Here is a 20,818-nt window from a genome sequence, read left to right on the forward strand (position 1 = left end):
CGCAGAAGAAGAATCAGCGAAGAAGACGAACACTTTTTTTCCCTTCTAACTTTATTGCAATCTACAAAACAAACATGGCTTTGCATGCATCAAAACATGAAAAAGACGAACACAGGAGACGTGACAATGGCGGGCGATTCAAGTACAACACCACTTGTTGAACGTGAGAATAAAGAAGCAAAATATTTTAAAACATAAAGGAGGCTGCGCAAAACGACACGGCTATCCGCCATTGTTGACAGACTGAAAGTTTGCGCGCAGTCACGCGAGAATTGGCGCATACGTCATCAATGTGCGTCGACGCGTCAAGCTGCGACCATGACGTTAGCACTGGAGGAGTATCCTGCAACCTTTCCACTCTGGAGCCCGGTTTCAAGCTCCGAAACCGCTCCATCGTGTAGACGAACGGCCTAAACGGTAAGAAACTTATGATACATTGAAACTGGCTTTCGTGTAGACGGGACCTTAGTCTGCATGTATGAAATGCTCATTCCTTTAAAGCAGAGGTGCCAAAGTCCAGTCCTCTAGAGCCCTATCCAGCCTGTTTTCTTACATCTCCCTAATCCAACAGCTGAATCAAATTATCAGCTCATCAGGAAGATTTGTAGAAGCTTGACCATTTTGATCATTAATCAGGTGTGTTGGCAGAAAACATGAAAAAATGGCTGGATATTGTAAAGCATATAAAGACTTTACAATTTGCTGGAGGTCAAAATGTTTAGAGAAACAAAAACAAAAAAAGCCATCCGTTGACATTCAGCTGAAACACTTTGTGGTCATAAGTGGTACAATCCAGGTGGGACGAATTCAAATGTTCTGCTTTTCTGAATGCACCAGACACAGACACTGGTATTTCTAGACCAGAAGTGGGCAATTGGTGCCCTTGGGGCCAGAGTCCTGCAGGTTTTAGAGATTTCCCTCCAACACACCTGGTTCCTATGAACTGGATCATTATCAGATTTATGCAGAGCTGATCATATGACTCAGGGGAGTCAAAGGGAAACATCCAATTCAAAAACCAAGTTTGCACACTCCTATTATAGACACTGTAGGGTCCCAGGTATGACCAGGGAGCACCAAAAAAAACCCAAAATATATATATTCAAATTACCTCCAAGCACACTCCAACCATTTTTTATTTAAAAAAAACAAAAAGCAAGACATACTCAGCCTTTGCCTAATGAATCAACACAAGACCTGCACTGGTTTTATTTTATTTATTTTTTGTTAATAGCCTTTCAAAGCTGGGTTTTCTTTACAGACCCCCTGTACCAGGCACAACAGCCATTGCTGCTCTTGATGCAAGCAAAGTTTTGGGCCTGCTCGCCAACGCCCATCTTCCCCGGCAGAAAGTCTGTCCACAAGCACTCACTTGGGCCGGTCATGCAGCACGGGAAAGAGAAGCAGGACTTGATCTGTGGGTGACCAAGGACAGGGATTTAAGAAACACACCACACCAATAAGTGATAAAGCAGTTGGCACTTGTCCATGTGTTTATAGTGGACAACATCTACTAATATGAGGGGCCTCTAACAGTATAAACAAAGCAGAGGCTAAAAACCAGTTGTGTTACCGTGCAATCGCAGCCCTCTGCATAGCGGGACAAAAGATTATTTTGTGTAGTGCTCAAGGCATCCCATGGCTCAATGAAGGAACACAGGTTGACATGCAGTGTGCCATCAGACCGCAGTATGCCTGTAATTTAAGAGGAAGGTAGTAAGGGGACAGGGAAAACTTCAGTTTATCAAGTAAAATCAAAAATTGTCAGGCATTTTTGTAAGCATTCAAAGGCTGACATTTCAGCATTAATAGTTTGAGTTGACATATTGGAGAAAGTTGAGCAAGCTTTATATACCCATGAGTAGATATTCAGCGCCCTTGGCCAGATTGACGCCACATAATGCAGAATTGGGTCCAGTGTAGATGGCAGCAAAAAGCTTTTTTACTCCCTTGAAGGTCTGAAAAACAAAAACAAAGAGTCAGGTCCAACACACATGCATGAAGATGCATTCATGTCAAAAGTATCTCACCGTCAAGTGTTGGATGTCATACTTGGTGGGTCGACCTTTACCTTGTGCGCCAGGCATCACTCCGAGAATCTTGGCCCTGATGACTAGAAAGACACGTTTTCAAAAATATGCATTAAAACCCAGAGGGGCTTCCAGGTTGGAGGATTTGGGGCCAAGACAGAAGCACAGACCCAAACAAAGAGCCTATATTTAAATGTACATGTTTAACTCAGTCACAAAAGTCATTTGAACCATTTCTATTCGTTTAACATGGTTTCCCCTAATTTTGTTTAGAGTATGAACACCTAGGGAATTTTTTTTACATTTAGAACAGATATAAAATATGATTAATCATGAGTTAACTAGTGAAGTCATGCAATAAATTCTGAAAACTTTTGATCGCCTGGTGCCCCAATTTTTTTTTTTAAGTATATTTTTAATGTTTTTCAAAAAAAAAAAAAAATTAGGGGCATCAGGCGATTACATTTTTTAATCATAATTAATCACAAATTTTATATCTGTTCTAAATGTACCAAAAAAACAACAACTAAGTTTTCATACTCTTGATAACAAAAACGGGAAAAAATGTCAAACTAATAGAAATTGTCCAATTTAATTTTTGACATCTATAGTGGTCAATGGCAATGAATGAGTTAACATGGTTTTAATTTAATTTATTACATCAACTGAAACTTCACCAAAGGGCCATAAGTAGCAATGTTTTTTTCCCTTTTTTTTTCTTTTTTTCTAAAGAGCTCAGTATTGTTCATTCGGAAATGTCATCATCATTGCTCTTTATTTTTATTTTTATTTTTATTTTTTATTTTATTTTTTTATTTTATTTTATTTTTTGTGTGTGTGTGGGTGAGTATGTGTATTTGCGTGCGTGCGTGTGTGCGTGTATTTGTTAGCTCACCAAAAAAAACTATTAGAAAAAATCTCATACCGTTCACCTAAACCGAACACCGCCGTCAGGAGACCCGAGGGGACCAAAGAAAACCAAGGAAGGTGAAATCCAGCACCGACCAGGCACCACCCACCAGAACTCCTCCCCAACCCAAGAAACATCCAGACCCCAACAAATCCAAAAAACATAAAATCAGGGAGGCCTCAAGAGACCGAAGGAGAGACCGAGAAAAGGAAGGAAGGACAGACGAAGCCGCGTGAGATCCACAGACACCAGCCTCCACCGATTCAATGACCTGAGGAGGAAACAGATTGTGTCTGAGTTTCGGTAGATGCTGGTGTGGTGGATCTGGCATGCATGAAAATCTCCACCAAGGAGGGGAGCCGTCGACCCCTGCCGGAACAGAGCAAGCGCAACACCTCAGGGCCCCCCAGGCCGCGGCAGCGCCAAAGGACGACCCCTGGGCCCCGCCAGGGCCACCGGCCGAAGAGCAAACCCAGGACCAGGAGCGCCCCCCGCCCCAACACGGCCCGCGCCCCCGACCCAACGCAGCAGAACGGGGCACTGCAGGCCCGCCAGGCACCCCACCGGCCCCCAACCCCCGCACCCACCACGACCCCCCGCCCCCCATCCACCCCGCCACCCACCCCAACCCAGCCCCAGCCGCCCCCAGGTCCCCAATCCCCCAGACACCCCCCACCCCCAGCACCCCCCACCCCGCAACCCCCACCACCGCCCCCCCCCCCCAACAAAGCCGCCCCACCCCGACCAACCGGCAGCCCCCCAGCCCCCGGGGACCACCCGCACCCAGGCACCGGCGCCGAAGAGGGGCCGGACAGCGGAGCGGAGAGGGCAGCCGCGCCCACCCCACCCCCCGCCGCGTGGAGGGAGGGAACACCGGGGGCAGAAGGGCAGATGGGGGCACCGGAGGGCGGCCGACACCCCCGATCCCCAGGCCCAGCGGGGGAACGCCCCGGTCGTCACCCCAGCGTTCTTTGTGAAAGTTAACCCCTGTTACTGAGTCCGCCAGCTCGCCGACTGGCGAACTCTACCCCTAAACCGTGAATGTGACCCCACCCAGTGTATATACAAGTGTGTGTGTGTGTGGTGCATTAAAATTAGGAGCAGGTGAACCGGAGCCGAGGGAAATGATATTCCCACGCTCCGATCCACCTGTTTTAATGATATGTTGTAAAAATGTAAAAGTCTTATCTGCTTCCTTCTGTCGTCATGTGTATTGAACTCAGGGCTGGGAGAAAAGGTGGGGGGCTTAAAGAAGGGGGGTATTCTGCTGTATTTGCTGTATTCTGAGGAGGGGTGAAGGAGGCGTTGTCAAGATAGTATAAGAATACTGGGAGTCCGCTGAGAGAGCACGCAAGCGAGGAGCAGTTTTTGCGTTTATAAACCCGCTGTGTCCAGAATATTCTGCAAAATAAATCCTTCGAAGGAAACCTGATTCACCAATCTCCATTCTGATTTCTGATCTACAAAACACGCGGAAAACTTAAGGATACTTTTCCAACAAGGTAAAGAAACGTTGGCTTATTTATTCTTGTCTTGTCCACACACAAAATCAGTTGTAGTTTAAATTGCCACCTTTCCTTCTTTTAAAGGGTTTTATTTAGTGTTACTCAACATGAAAAAACTGCCTGCTCACAATTTTAGCGAATTAACATTTAATCAAAATTCTATATTCATAGTAATAGCTGTAATAAATATTGCAAACCTTATATTTATCGGGGTTGCATTGTATCATCTCTTGTTTGATTTTTCTTTTATATGCTTTGTAACTTCACTGGTGTGTTAAGTGAATTTGAAGTTGTACTGTGTAGCCTGCTCTTATGTAAATATTTTTAAATTTAAGTTTGTCACCTGACACACCTGATTCATACATTTTTTAGAGCAAAACACACACACACACACACATATATATAGATAATGAAGCATTTGTTTCAGATTCTCACAACAGCACTCGACCTACACAAATTTAAAATGTAGAGGATCTTGTCATTTTATTTTAAGTATCGAGGTGTACCTGAGTAACAACTATTGTTTTCAACATTCTTTATACATTTCACATTTTCGTCTTCATATGTCAAGATATACAGATCCCATCATGAGTGATGAAAATCAGTTAATTACAAGACAAAAAAAAAAAACAGATTGGGTATGGTGTTGCTTAGGTCAAGAAAACTCTCATAAGCTTTAAAGCATAGCAAACTCTTGAAAATGCAGCTTTTGCTTCTTTTCACTCATTGCTTGGATTCAATCCTCCCGACCCATAATGCCTTACTCCAGCATGGAAAGCTGTAGCTTTTGTCTGGAAGCAATCCCTCTTCAAAACTCTATATTCCAGATACGGGTAAATGGGTTTGGGAATGGAATGGAAAAAAAAAGGGGGAAAAAAACTTGATAATTAAATCATAATCATCATCATCATCATATGATAATAAAATGAGTAGCAGAGGCAGTGTGGGGGTGGGTCCTCAATTGATCACGTTACAGATTGAGTACCCGCTCGTTTTCTCGGGTTGGGAGGGGCAGGTGCTTGGAGAGCAGAATGACCTAGAACTTCTCATAGAGGGGCGAATGGAGCAAAACGCGATGCTTTTGGCAAGAAATTAGCATTTTAACATGGCTGAAAGGTCATAAAAGTTGTTACTGACCCTTTAAGATCAGAATTGGATTCCTTGTGTCAATGTACAGAAAGTGTCATACAGCAATTTAAGAGTAAAGGAAGCTGAGATATAACCTTTACTCTTTTCATTGTGGGCCATTTTGGATTGTATTCATACCAGCCACTAGGTGTGCATCCATGGATTTTTGAAAACCTTAGGCCAGGGGTGGGCAATCTCGGTCCTCGAGGGCCAGAGTCCTGCTGCATGTTTTGGATATATGATCAGCTTATCAGCAACCTCCGCGTAAGCCTGATAATGATCCTGTTGATTGGAATCAGCTGTGTTGGAGTAGGGAAACCTCCAAAACCTGCAGGACTCTGGTCCTCAAGGACCAAGTTTGCCTTGGGCTTACACCAAACACCCTGCCAGAAATCTAACTTTTCCAGAAGTGCACAATTTTCATGAAATCCCTCCTAGCTAAAAACAGGTGAGCACTGACCTGTTACCTCAACAACTGATGTAATTTTGTCGACAGCTCGGGGCAAAATGGACGCCCTGATAGAGAGAACAGGTAGATTTAGCTGCTCAAGTCATAGTCCACAAATGCAATAGCAGAATGCCGTGTTAAGACTAGTGGGGCAAAGGTTTTAACTTCCTCTTTCCACCCAATCTAAGTACCCATCGAAAGCCGTAAACAGTAATTAACTCATGCCAATCACAGCATTTTGACCTCAAACAAAAATTGTGGGAAAACTAAAAGCAGCCATTAGTTCAGGCTTGCCCAATCCTGGTACTCAAGTTCCAGGCGTTAGATATTTCAGTCCTCGACACAACCGATTCTAAAGATCAGGAGCTTGCTTTGTATCAATCAAGTGTGTTGGAGGATGAAAAGTCCTAAACTTTTGGGACTCCGGTCCAAGGAAGTCTGGACTAGTTTTAAAAGTCATCTTCACCGTAATGAGTTCAGCTCACATTGGTTGTACGTGTGGCCATCATAGTTAAAAAACAAAACAGAAGTACATTAGAGGCAGCCAGGACTTAATGGTCAGAGAGAAAAGAACACACTGATTTTATGTACAAGTGTTTTTATTTTGACTTAATGACCTTTTAAAGCTGGGTATTCTTTTTTAGAACCCCTGTACCAGGCACAATAGTCCTTGCTGTTCTTGATGCAAGCAAAGTTTTGGGCCTGGTCACGACGGCCCATCTTGCCTGGCAGGAAGTCTGTCCACAAGCATTCTTTTGAGGTGGTCATGTGGCACGGGAAGGAGAAGCAGGATTTGATTTGTGGATGATAAAAAATAAAATAAAAATTCACACACTTGACCGATTAAGCATTTAGTGTTTGTCCATGTGGGCAATATGGGGCTGCTAGAAAGCATATATAAACCAATTCCCAATACTTCATTAAAAAATAAATATAAAAAAAAAAATAAAAGGGAAAAAAATCCAGTAGTGTTTTTACCACGCAATCGCAGCCCTCCCTGTAGCGGTTGATAGGATTATTAACATTGTTTTTCTGTTTTACATATATATTCTTCAAAGTGTTTTTGATTTTAGTTAGATAAATACAACTGTGGTAGAATGTGGTCTGTTTTCCCCCTAAGGAAGTGAGGTGTCGGAATCCACAAGGCAGGTATGCGGGAATCTGGGGTGCAAAGCTCTACAGAGGTCAATAGTTTATCTAGGAAGCCAATTGTTTACCTCAATATTTGGTAAGGACTGAAAGAACTCAATAGGAGTTGGCCAGATTGTATCTCACTCTGCTGACAGGACAAGATCAAAGGGGGGGGGGGGCTGTGCTCTGTGTGGAGTTTTATGGGGGGCCTGGTAGAGGGAGAAGGGGGGCCAAGTGGAACACATCCTCTTAGGAAGTGTTTAAGATAAGAGGGGGGGTGTGTAGAATTGTGGTGACAGGAAATATCACATGCTGAGAAGGGGCCAAATGGTCAATGACAGGGGGAGGGAACCATTTCTGTATATATGCATGCATGAACTTTGAAAAGAACACATTTGTGGGTGAGCTGCGATGATTGAGCAGTAGCTACAAGTGACTTTCAGAATCTGAAATAAAGCTGGCAAACTTGTTCACAGATTTCAACTTTGAATTTATTTGAACACGCAGAAATCAAAGAATTGATTTCCAACAATTGGTGACCCCGACGCTGAAAGGAGGTAAGAGGATTTCGAGCTGCAGTGATTGATGAACGAATGGAACTTCTAGGCGCCTAAATAATTAATTACAGTAAGTGGAGACGTTAATCCACGTAGAGGAGTTCTGTCTGTTTAAAATCATTGCAACTTGTTTTCGTCTGCTAAATTGTGTAAATTTGTACATGAGATCTGTTTGAACAAGTTGTAGTTTGATGTCGTTCTAAAAATTTCTGCGACATTGAACTATTAACACGTACGTGGGGTGGAGCATGTGGTGACGAACGTGCTGGCCCGGACCGGTTAATGCGCGCGGCTGCTGGGGACAGAGCCATGTTGACAGGAAGAAGCAGCGTTTCATTAATTTGTAAGTTTTGTTTTTGCGCTGTGAAGGATTCGATGGACTATGATATTTATTTTTTGAATATAAGGATAAAGAGGTTACGGGGTTTCGTGGATATTTGAAGATCCATTGGTAAATCTGAAGATCATAGTAGACGCGCCTGCCCTTGGCAGTTTGGTTGGTTCAGGATTGTTCCTTCAGGTAGGACATGTCGCCTGTATAAGAACGTCCATTTTCACGTAATAAGTTATTTTAAAAGTGCGCGCGCTGTTGAAATTGAACAGTTGGGGGAGTCAGGTCGATTGCAACGGACATTGGGTTTTAAACGTTGTATTTGCGATCGCTAGATTACGTGTGATTTTGTTTTGGTTTTGCGCTGAACGAGCGCCTTGCATGACATATGCAGTAAAAGAGAGACAGTTTTGACACTGCGGAATTGGATCACGTGATTCATTGTGTATTCGTTGTCTGTGTACGTTATATGTTGTGCGTGCTGTGTGTTTTGTGAGCTTCTGTGTTGCTTGTTGTACGGTTGTTTAAACGTTGTCGAATAAATTTACCCTATTTGAACTATCATATTGTAAAGTGAGACGTCACTGCATTGATAAATATTAATACTACTTGCGTAAGATAAGAAACCGAAAGTAAAATAGCCTATGAACAAAATGGAGGCGATTTCGACCCGGATACAGTATGGTTTGTCCTGAATGCGCTTCCGGTTTAGAGTCGGGACTTGTGAGTCGCCGTGAGGAAAAAAGCGTCGATATACAATGAAAAAACGAACTATGGATCGATTGTATAAAAAGCTTTCGCTAGACAAAATGGTATGTCAGACGTTTGTATTTTCTTTGTTGGTAATGAAAAAAGGCTGAATTTGGTGCTAAAATGACTCCAGCATTGTTGGAGCAGTTTACGGGTGGTTTGTTCGAAGTTAACCCGTTTACTGAAATCACCGTATGGAACTGCGGTTTAAATGCTATAAGATTTGTGGACAACGAATTGATAGAATAACACCGTTTATTATTATAATGACTAAAGAGTGTGTGCGTATGCATTTGAGTGAGGGGTAGAGGAGTACGACGAAATTGTAGACATGTGGATCAAATGATGAGGAATGCTAGAATGTTGGCGATGGGCAGTTCGGTTAAAATTGCTAGAGGAGCGTTGGTAAAAGCGGGTGCTAAGGATGTGGCTAATTGTGATGCTAACATTGTTGACAAAGCATGTGCTTTTAAATTGGACCTAGCTTCTAAGAAAAAAGGTGGGGGCTGCTCTGTTGGGGGTGTATTGGAAGTGTTTGGATATTGGGAGGTTTTGTTTGGTTTTCTTCAATATTCTTAACTGTAAGTTGGTTTTGGGTGAGTTTAGACTGGTGAGATGATGGCAGATGGAATAAGGTAATGAAAAGGAATGTGGTGTAATGGGTTTTGCGATGTTGAGGGATGCTAAATGAAGAAATTTTCTCTCCTCCTCTGTATGGAAAAAGAGGGGGTTTGAGTGTGAGTGGGGGATTAGTCATGTGTCCTCGTATTGTGAGTTTTTCTCTTTCATAGATAAGAGAAGGATGATAAAAAAAAAATAAGTAACAGGTTTTTAAGGCTGTTGCTAAGTTCTTGTAGAAAAATATTAATTTAGTGTTTTTATTTTTTAGTGACTGCATTTGACAGTCTTTTATGCTATACTGTTTTTGATAAAGACGAGCCAGGTTAACTTTTTCTTTTTGGGCAATTGCAACAAAAGGAATAATGATGAAATGATAACATTTTGTATTGAGCTATGTTGAGTTAAAATAATTATCCCTATATCTGTACAGCTGTGGCTGGATTTAGGATAGTTGAATGAGAAGTTATAAATGTTTTAGTAGTCAACATAATGATTATGATGTTTAATATTTGTTTTTTCTGAGTGTCATTTCAGAAACTGATGCTTAAAGTTCCAAAGCGGATGGGGTTTGATGACTATCTGCACACGGGATGCGCCCAGCTCTACGGATACGTTGTATTTGCAAGTATTTCTAGTGGCTGTTTTGAGGGGCATTCTAAAACGAACAAGTTTGAAATATTTTTAAGGAAACGGGAAGTGAAATATCTTGCTATAATCCCACATCCTCAATCTGGCATTTTTAATGCATTGCATCAACGAGTGTGCATTTTTTGGTCAGGTGAGCTCTCAGAAAGACTATGTGTCATCGAGTCCGCCATTGCAGACAGCAATTTCCAACGTTTGGATTGACTTCTCCCCTATGGCTGTTTTGCATCCAGAGGAAATCTAAATGCCTGCTTTGAACATTGCTGACACAACAACCGCCGTCCTGACATCTGCTGGCCAATTGTAAAATGTCACAAGGAGTCAGAAAGCAAAGCAGCGATTGGCTGCCGTTGAGAGAAATCACATCAAGAAAAGCAGACTACTGTTGTCCTCATCGTGTTGGGCCTGCCTCCTCACCTGGCTGGGAAAAAGGACAGAAAGGAGCCTTCAAAGACACGCTACGGCAGGACTGCATGTTAGACTCGTCACACAAGGAGGTTTGGCAGCTCCGACGAAGGCTGAAGTGGCAGCTGAAATTGTCACCAAGTGGGACAAGGAAGCGCCGGTAGCGACTGCAGAACTGGAACATTGGAATCGTTTGGAACAATCGATTGGCAAAAAGAATCCATCCTTTGGAAGGTTGCAAATGGCAACCTCCCCACAGCGACATCTGCTGGAGGACTGGACAAAGACTAACAAAAGATGGAGGTCCAAATGGGGTGTGATCTTGCTCAAAGAAATGCTACACGAGTGGTATGCAAGGCATTTTTAATGTGTTGGATAGGGAACTGTGATCTATAGCAAGGTATTTCAGGAAATTGGACACGACATATGTGAATTTGGAATGAGGGATTGGAAAAAAAATTAATTTCAATCTTAGTTCCTCTATTTTATTGTTGAGAAGGGCCTACTAAATGTCTGCCTATTTTCTTGGGATAATCAGTTTCTGAATTGGTACAATGGGAATTTAACTAATACGATACGATATACTTTTGTTTTCCCTGTGGGGAAATTGTTTTTCTGGGCTCCGTCCAGCTGCAGTTAAAGTTGAATACGAAGTGCAGCATTGAGTAGAAGTCTTCCCAGAAGTCTTCACAATAGTATATGTTATAAATATGTATTATCTAAGTATATGTTCTATAGACATAATATTGAAACTTACATCTTATCATACTGAGATATTGTTATTCAACAAATAACTGATAATTTGATGATTCATTTTCGATTATTATTTTTTTTCTCACAGCACTGTGATTTGTAAATCCCAGAGATATTTTTTGTGCTGTGTTTTTACGAGCCCCACTAATCTGTAGAAGAGGTGAGGTTGATTAGCAGTTTCTGAATCATTTTTAGTTTGCTTAAATCTAGTAGTATTGTTTTTCATGTCTCCAAAGTTTTCACATTTAGTGTTTTAGTTTTTATCTGGTCTGTGCTAATTATTTGCGGTGTCCTGCGGCTATCTCGGTTGCCTCACAATCTGATTTTGAGAGTTGTGAATTTTACGACGTCTTTTGCGGGGGCTGTTGTCTGGCAGTCCTTCTTTATGAGCTAACGGAGTTTTTTGATGTGTCTCCCTTTGAAGTGCAATGCGTGTTTGTAAAGATCTGTAGATCTTTGCCAAAATGAGGGAGGAATGAACAGAAGGACAGTTCATGTTTAAGATATTAACCAATGTAGATGAATTAGAAAATTCAATACAAAATTAAAAGGTTGTGGGTTAGAGAATGAAAAACAAACTTAAAAACAAAATTACAAAGGGTGTGGGGTATCGCCTACACTCCATTTGACAGGGTGAGTTTGAAAGTGATAATCCACAGTTTGAATATGAAGAAATCTACCAGAGGAAATCGATCGCAAAGTAAGTCTGAAGCAAGCAAGGACAATAATGCATATTCGCCGAATGAAGGTAATTATATTATATTATATCTTTTATCTCAGAATCACATGTGAAAAATGTAATGTTTGGAGCCCAGTGTTTGCAAAAGAGTATAGATAATATGAATATATGTGAGTTTTTCCCAGCATGCCAGGATTCGGCCGATCATGGGATTCTGGGAAGAGAATATATGATATGAAAGGCAAAGTTATGCAAATTTAGAATAAATTTAGTCGTGGTAAAAAAATTACCTATTATTGAACAAAACCTATTTGAAAAATAAATATTTACAAGCTCTGTCTTATATTAATGAATGAGCGAATGTCATTCACCTCAATCAAAGGCTGGGCTCTATTTCAATGTCACAAAAATAGATCTTTTCTTGTTCCAACAGTGCAGGACCTACAGATCTTAATCAAATAACATTTACTAATCCCAACTAACAAAAACTATCAGGGTTTTTCCTCCAAATAAAATTTATGTGAGTTTATGAGAGACTAAATGAAAATGTTCTGCACTCAGGAGAACGGCCCCAGGGGGGACGGAGAGGAAATCTTATGCAGTTCGCTGCACAGAAAGGAGGATGAAGACAACATTCCACATCTGGTCTACAAGGCTGCCGGAGACGTGCCAGGCTCAGTTATCTTATCAACTGATGATCATCAATCTCATCACCTCCAACTGGGAAAACAACGTCAGCTGATGTCCCGATGTCCAATTCCGGAGCTGGCGTTTGAGGACATCATTCAATCTTATTGTACGAGGATCAAGAGCAAGTGCCTTTTCTTGGGCAATCATTCCTTTGATCAGTCACATTTTGGGCAGAATAATCCCAGGTGGCAAATCGAAGAATTTGGGTAGTCTACCCCAAATTCTTAAAAGAAGAGACGAACTATTGCGACACTCTTTTCATTCAAAAAGGCCTTCAAAGAACTCCATTACGAGATGGCTTCAAAGCTGAAAAACATATCCTTCTGCTGTACTGCGACCTTTCTTCTCATGATGACTTGGTACTTTTGTCAGCCTTTTGACACAACTTTGAACGCAATTACAACGTATCGTATTAAGCGAAGTATTAAGTCTACATATAATCCCTGGGTCACATTCTGGATTTATGATAAATCAATTGCTGTGACAGTTGCTCCAAATACAAACACTTCTGTTAAAATTCCTATTAGATCCTTAAAGGGATTTGGTAGGGGGAGACAGACTAAGGGGGAAGATTGGATAAAATACTGGTGGTATTTGACAGGTCATGTACGACGAGATTGGAATGCTCTGATAACAACACAGGATGGAAGATACTGGCGTCCGGGAACTAGTGAGGAGGCAGTCTTCTTTAGCAAAAGAATAACATTGCGTAATATGGGGGGGCGACTCTATATGAACTTTATTTTTCCAGAAGGGGAATTACGGTCGCCTAACACAACAATTGATAACGCCTCCTGTTTTGGATTTCTGTTGTGGGCCTGGTTCTCCGGACATGACCCATATTTCCCCATTTTAGTATGCGTAAATAAAACAATGAGTAATTTAGAACAGCCAAAAATGACTAACTACACAAGGGAGAGCGGAGTGAAGGCGGTCAGCGTACCAACTGAGGGAATAGTTGAGAGGTTTCGGGTTACAAAAGGATTTTCTGGGGGCAGTAACAATTGGCTATTATTGGCGAATGAAGCGGCTCGAGCCTCTGATAAAAACAACTGTGTGGTATGTGTAGGTCCGCGTCCTTTATTGAGAATCATTCCGGCTAAAATAGATGATCACTGTATATTGGAACTAATGAATAAGGCTGTCCCCAATGTCAAATGCTCGAAATGGGATAAGGTTTATCCCCTCGTCGATTGGCAGAAAACTAAACCAGTATTTTCAAACACAGTTGCAAATGGTAATTTTACATGTATTAAAATGACAGGCACTGGAGAACAATTGGGAAAATTAAATCACATTACTCAGTGCGTGTCGATAGTAGATGTGGGACAGAAGTTCCAACCGAAATCCAGAGCGGACATATGCTGGTGGTGCGGTGACAACAGAATATTTGATAAGTTGCCTTTAAATACAAAAGGATATTGTGCCCTCATAACCCTTCTCATGCCAGTACAAATCTACCCCATCTCTATTGATAACCTGTTACAAATGATTGATAATTGGGAACCAAAACCTCCTTCTTTTCAGAGTACCAAAAGACATTCTTGGCAAGAGCAGAATGTTCCCACCTACATTGATGCAATTGGAGTACCAAGAGGTGTGCCAGATGAATACAAATTAACTGATCAAGTACTCTCAGGACTCAAATCTGTAATTTGCTGGTGGTGCACCATAAACAAAAATGTAGATAGAATTAATTATATACATTATAATGTACAAAGGCTAGGAAATTGGACTCAGTCTGGCTTTGAGGCTGTACGCGGCCAGTTAGCCGCCACATCTTTGATGACATTCCAAAATCGAATTGCACTAGATATGTTGCTGGCAGAAAAGGGCGGAGTTTGCTCAATGTTTGGAGATCAGTGTTGCACTTTTATTCCTAACAATACTGCTCCAGATGGAAGTCTGACAATTGCAATTGAAGGGCTGCGAACACTCAATAAGAAAATGAAAGAGCAATCAGGTGTAGATACTTCTGTATGGGATAAGTGGATGAATGTGTTTGGCCGTTATAAAGCTTTGATTTCCTCAATTTTGATATCTGCGGCTGTTTTCACTGCGCTATTAACGATTTGTGGATGTTGTTTTATTCCATGTATTCGTTCACTTTGCCAAAGACTTATTACCACTGCGATTGAGAAACAGGATGTACAAAATAAGTCGTCTCATATGATGGTAGCTGTTGCTAATCAATGGATGTCTCCTGTTGCTTCGAATGAGGGGGATGAGGATGCCGCTGGCATTTTCCTTTAAAAACAATATCTAATGTGTTGAACTATAGAATAGTTCAAATGAGGGAATGATAGGATTATTAACATTGTTTTTCTGTTTTACATATATATTCTTCAAAGTGTTTTTGATTTTAGTTAGATAAATACAACTGTGGTAGAATGTGGTCTGTTTTCCCCCAAAGGAAGTGAGGTGTCGGAATCCACAAGGCAGGTATGCGGGAATCTGGGGTGCAAAGCTCTACAGAGGTCAATAGTTTATCTAGGAAGCCAATTGTTTACCTCAATATTTGGTAAGGACTGAAAGAACTCAATAGGAGTTGGCCAGATTGTATCTCACTCTGCTGACAGGACAAGATCAAAGGGGGGGCTGTGCTCTGTGTGGAGTTTTATGGGGGGGCCTGGTAGAGGGAGAAGGGGGGCCAAGTGGAACACATCCTCTTAGGAAGTGTTTAAGATAAGAGGGGGGGTGTGTAGAATTGTGGTGACAGGAAATATCACATGCTGAGAAGGGGCCAAATGGTCAATGACAGGGGGAGGGAACCATTTCTGTATATATGCATGCATGAACTTTGAAAAGAACACATTTGTGGGTGAGCTGCGATGATTGAGCAGTAGCTACAAGTGACTTTCAGAATCTGAAATAAAGCTGGCAAACTTGTTCACAGATTTCAACTTTGAATTTATTTGAACACGCAGAAATCAAAGAATTGATTTCCAACACGGTACAGAAGGTTCTTTTGCGCAACACTCACAGCATCCCACGGCTGATGGACATCGCACGAGTTAACATGCAGTGTTAACTCACCAGAGTCCAGCCAGCCTTTAATGGCAGAAAAAGAAAAAAGAAAATAAGCCACATGTCTTAAAATCTGTAATAAAGCACATACATCCATCATCCAAAACTTGTGCTCATTCAGGTCGCAGGGTGTGTAGAGGCCTAGCCGCCTTATCAAATGTTAATAGGTCATCATCAGATGGACCATGTAATCGATAGTTTTCATATGGGGGTCTTTCATACCCGTGAGTAGATATTCAGTTCCCTTGGTCAGAGTGACGCCACATAATGCAGAATTGGGTCGAGTGTAGATGGCAACAAAACGCTTCACCGTTTTAACACCCTTGAAAGTCTGAAAAACAAGTTAGATTAATGTCCAATTTGCATTGCTCATAAAAAAATAAATAAAAAGTACATGAAAATATTTCGAGTCTCACCGTAATGTGTTTGATGTCATACTTTGTGAGTGGACCACCTTGTGTGCCAGGCATGACTCCAACAACCTTTGCCTTAATGACTAAAAAGACACAAATCGAAAGCAAAGATTTGCCATGTTTAATAATTCATTCATTGCAGTTCTACAAAATAGTGAAAATTGAAATGGCATCTAAAACACATTTCCGTCAATTTTCTTAACCGCTTGAAGCAAAAAAAAAAAACCCATTGTCAATCATATCATTTTGAATAAAAAATAAATAGAATCGCACAAAAAAAGCAATCGGAATCGAATCGTGAGACATTCAAAGACTCCCACCCCTAATAGAAACGGTAAAAAAAATAAATGTTTTCATACAAACACATAAGCTCCTCCACAAATGTACTCAGTAGCATATGAACCATTAAAAAAGAAAATAATGTATTTTATTTTTTTAAAGGAAGTATTAACTATTGACTGAAAGTAGAGTCCTTTTCTTCATACCGACATCTGCATGGCAATACACCTGCTGTGGATGCGTCGGGACACAGCTACAGGCTTGCGCTGCTTCCTCCTGGAGCCCCCACAAGCACAGCAGCACCAGCGGCAGCACAAACTTCTTCCAGGTCATCCTGAAACCTTCAATGAAACAAAGTCAAAACAAATTAGAAGATTTTGGTTGCTTGACGAGAGGAGCTTTGTTTTGCCACAATAAGTTTACTCTCGTTGAGCTCAGGTAGACGAGGGTCTTTTTATAGCTGTAGACTCCGCCCACAATTAAGCGACAACACTTCCACACACTGATTGATGACTGTTTTCACCTGAGACTTTCGTCACCAACAAAATCAATGAGATTACCTAAAAAAAAAAATGATGCAAAGATTTTATCCTATTAGTTTCTACCTGTAGAATTAAGGTAAAGAAAAGTTGGCCCATTTGTTCTGGTCTTGTCCATGCACAAAATAGCAAAATAACATTTATTAAACCATATTATTTAGGAAGAATGTGTGAATTTTTTTTTCTCTCTCAGATATTCTACAGTATATTCATGAATCCAAAATTTTGCATAAATGATACATAAAGTGTATTTATCATTTTTGATATTTATATTTTTTGCTTTTAATTTCGTTAGTTACAGCTGAAAGCAGTCATAAATCAATGTGTGCACGTGACAATTTTGCTTAACTGTGGGCGGAGTCTGCAGCTATAAGAAAAAGGCTCCCGTCTACATGAACTCAAGCAGAGTGAAACTCCTGTTGTGACAGAACGTGTTGCTTTTGACGTTGCTTCATTGAAGGTTTTCAGGATGAGCTGGAAGAAGTTTGTGTTGGCCCTGGTGCTGCTGTGCTTGTGGGGGCTTGATAGAAAACGTTCTCTGTTTTCTTGCGTGTTGAAATAAAACTCAAAGTTGAGATCAAGTGAAGAGGCTTTCTTGCAAGAGATTTTATTCAGAAATTTCTAAAGTCATTCAGGACCCTTACTGAATCAGAAGTGGTCTCTAAATGTGCCCTCCTTCTGGACTCATCTCAACTTATACAAAAACAGTGTTTACAGAAAATAGTCTCCCCCTCCTGTCTCCTGTCCTTGTGGGAAGAGTGAAATACAAAAACAGATAATACATCTTCAGCTCGTATCTTAGTCCACTCCAGATGTAGGAAAATAATTGGTCACTTCCTGGACCGGATAATTTATGGACAGAAACTCTGATTGCACTTTCAAACATATACTCCTTTAGATAACTCAAAAACCTTACCAGACATTCCTTTCACAGGGACTAAAACATTTTGAGGAAAATACCAGCAGGATCTCCATCCCCCACATTGGATGCAACAGTGGGCAAGTGTTGGCAGAAGCAATAGACTCAACCATCATATAAGACGACTTATTTTGTACGTCCTGTTTTTCAATAGCCGTGGTAATAATTATTTGGCAAAGAGAACGAATACATGGAATACAGCAACACCCGCACGTGGTTAACAAAGCAGCGAAAACAGCAACAGATATCAAAATTGAGGAAACTAAAGCTTTATAGCGCCCAAATACTTCCATCCAATTATCCCATACAGAAGTATCCACACCGGAATGCTCTTTCATTTTCTTATTGAGTGTCCGCAGTCCTTCAATTGCAATGGTTAAACTTCCATCTGGTGCAGTGTTGTTAGGAATAAAAGTGCAACACTGATCTCCAAACATTGAGCAAACTCCGCCCTTTTCTGCCAGCAACATATCTAGTGCAATTCGATTTTGGAATGTCATCAAAGATGTGGCAGCTAACTGGCCGCGTACAGCCTCAAAACCAGATTGAGTCCAATTTCCTAGCCTTTGGACATTATAATGTACATATTTAATTCTATCTACGTTTTTGTTAATGGTGCATCACCAGCAAATTAGAGATTCGAATCCTGAGAGTACTTGATCAGCTAATTTGTACTCATCTGGCACACCTCTTGGTACTCCAATTGCATCAATGTAGGTGGGGACATTCTGCTCTTGCCAAGAATACCGTTTGGTTCTCTGAAAAGAAGGAGGAGATTTTGGTTCCCAATTATCAATCATTTGTAGAAGGTTATCAACAGAGGTGGGGTAGATTTGTACTGGCAGGAGGAGGGTGATGAGAGCACAATATCCTCTTGTATTCAAAGGCAACTTATCAAATATTCTGCTATCACCACACCACCACCAAATACACACCACCACCAAATATACGCCCTGGATCACGGTTGGAACTTCTGTCCCACGTCTATTGCCGAAATGCAGTGAGTGATGTGATTTAGTTCTCCCAATTGTTCTCCAGTACCTGTCATTTTAATACATGAAAAATTACCATTCGCAACTTTGTTTGAAAATATTGGTTTAGTTGTCTGCCGATTTACGAGGGGATACACCTTATCCCATTGAGAGCATTTGACATCGGGGACAGTCTTATTCCAGTTCCATTACACAGTGATCCTCTATATTAGCAGGGATTTCTCGCAGTAAAGATCGTGGTCCCACGCATGCCACACAGTTTTTTTCAGAGGCACGAGCCGCTTCGTTCACCAGCAGTAGCCAATTGTTACTGCTGCCGGACAATCCTGTCGTAACTCGGAACCACTCAAGTACACCATCAATCGGTACGCTGACAGCCTCCACCCCGGTCTCCATCGTGTATTTAGTCATTTTTGGTTGTTCTAACTTACTCATAGTCTTATTTACACAAACTAAAATGGGAAAATATGGATCAGCTCCAGAAAACCATGCCCATAACAATAGCCCAAAACAGGAGGTGTTATATAGAGTTGCATTAGGCGGCCGTATATTTCCATCAGGAAGAGCAAAGGTCAAATCGAGTCGACCTCCCATTTTACGCAATGTTATCCTTTTGCTAAAGAAAATTGCCTCCTCGCTAGTTCCCGGAGGCCAGTATCGTCCGTTCTGGGTGGTTATAAAAGCACTCCAGTCTCGCCGTAAAACATGTCCTGTCAAATACCACCAGTATTTCACCCAGTCCCCCCCTTTTGTCTGCTTCCCTCTCCTAAATCCCTTCAAAGATTTTCAACAGAGGTGTTCGTGTTTGGGGCAACTAACACAGCAATTGAGTTACTATAAGTCCAGGATATGATCCAGGGAATGCGTGGAGAATCAATACCTCGCTTAATACGATGTGTTGTAGTTACGCTCAAAGTTGGAGCAAGGGGTTTACAGAAATACCAGATCAGCATCAACATCAACATGAGAAAAAGTGTCGTGATGTAGCAGCACTTAGAGATGTGTTCCCGCCTCGAAGCCATCTCGTGATGAAGTTCTTTGTTGAATGAAAAGAGTGTCGTGTTACGTTTTTTGTCAGGATCCCGGTCAACTGCCAGAGATGCAAGTATTGGTCACCGGGATTATCTTCCCAAATGTGACTCAATCGTTGTGGAATGATGCCCAGAAAAAGGGCATTTGACTCAATCTCCGTTGAATGATGTCCTCAGAGGAGGCAGCTCGACACCCGGGCACTGGATCAGCAGACATGGCCCTCAGGTCGGGCCGTCCGGTGGTCCGCAGGTGGTGGGATCGCTGAGCCAGAGGCGGATCCGGCGGGCCTGGTAGATGAGATGTGGTACCACGTGTCCCCCTTCTTATGCAAGCGCACTGCACAAGATGTTCTCTCTGTGACCTTGTGGGGTCCTGTCCATCTAGGAGCAAACCATTTTCTTTTAGTCACTTTTAACCACACATATTCACAATCACTTATTTCTAAAGGAGCAACTGGCCACTTTTTTGTTAGTTTGGAGAACGTAGATACTAATTGTTTTAGTACTGGAGGTCTTGCAATGTGCGACTCTTCCAGCGGTGCCATCGGAGCCGGACATGGTCTGTTTTTGTGACCTTCAAACGGAGTCCAGCCTTTGGCTGAGTTTAGTGACATTCGCACATTCATTAATGCAATAGGAAGAGCTTGTAGCCAATTCAAATTTGACGAGGCCAGTGCTTTAGCTAATTTTACTTTAATATTTCTATTCATTCGCTCAACCTGTCCTTGGGATTGGGGATGATAAACTGACCCGAATGTATGTCTTAGCCCCAATGCTTTTTCTACTTCCTGTAGATGTTTGTTTTTGAAATGGGTTCCATTGTCTGATCTAATTTTTCTGGGAAACCCATGTGATGGTATGTAATGATTAATCAAATGTTTTACCACGACCTCTGCTGTTTCAGATTTGCATTGATATGCCTCAAGCCATCCGGAAAAGGAGTCCACAATTACCAACAAATATCGGTATCCTTCCACTGGTCTTATCATGTCAGTAAAATCCATTGAAATTACCTGTCCCGGGGCAGTCACTTCT

General features: G+C 41.6%; 1 protein-coding gene and 1 pseudogene across 1 annotated transcript; both read right to left on the reverse strand.

Moving 5' to 3' along the window:
* Positions 1–1,238: 1,238 nt before the first annotated feature.
* LOC147182371 (metalloproteinase inhibitor 2-like) lies at positions 1,239–16,635 on the reverse strand. Its single transcript, XM_086081568.1, has 5 exons — positions 16,509–16,635; positions 2,031–2,113; positions 1,856–1,958; positions 1,574–1,695; positions 1,239–1,415 (listed from the first exon to the last, which is right to left on the reverse strand). The coding sequence occupies exons 1-5, from the start codon at positions 16,633–16,635 to the stop codon at positions 1,239–1,241; spliced, it is 612 nt and encodes a 203-aa protein (XP_085937694.1).
* Positions 16,636–18,380: 1,745 nt separating this feature from the next.
* On the reverse strand, positions 18,381–19,774 carry LOC147182372 (uncharacterized; annotated as a pseudogene).
* Between the last annotated feature and the right edge of the window lie 1,044 nt (positions 19,775–20,818).

The sequence above is a fragment of the Leptonotus elevatus genome, chromosome 1, assembly GCF_054856555.1.
Source record: "Leptonotus elevatus isolate MCC_2025b chromosome 1, RoL_Lele_1.0, whole genome shotgun sequence".
Taxonomy (NCBI): Eukaryota; Metazoa; Chordata; class Actinopteri; order Syngnathiformes; family Syngnathidae; genus Leptonotus; species Leptonotus elevatus.

Bases quoted from the DNA above. Each gene is read 5' to 3' on its own strand.
- LOC147182371 (XM_086081568.1), bottom strand. From the start codon at position 16,635: ATGACCTGGAAGAAGTTTGTGCTGCCGCTGGTGCTGCTGTGCTTGTGG. The intron at 2,114-16,508 runs GTATGAAGAAAA...GTGTCTTTCTAG, and splicing joins GTATTGCCATGCAGATGTCG to TCATCAGGGCCAAGATTCTC. The intron at 1,696-1,855 runs GTATATAAAGCT...CTTAAATTACAG, and splicing joins CGCTGAATATCTACTCATGG to GCATACTGCGGTCTGATGGC.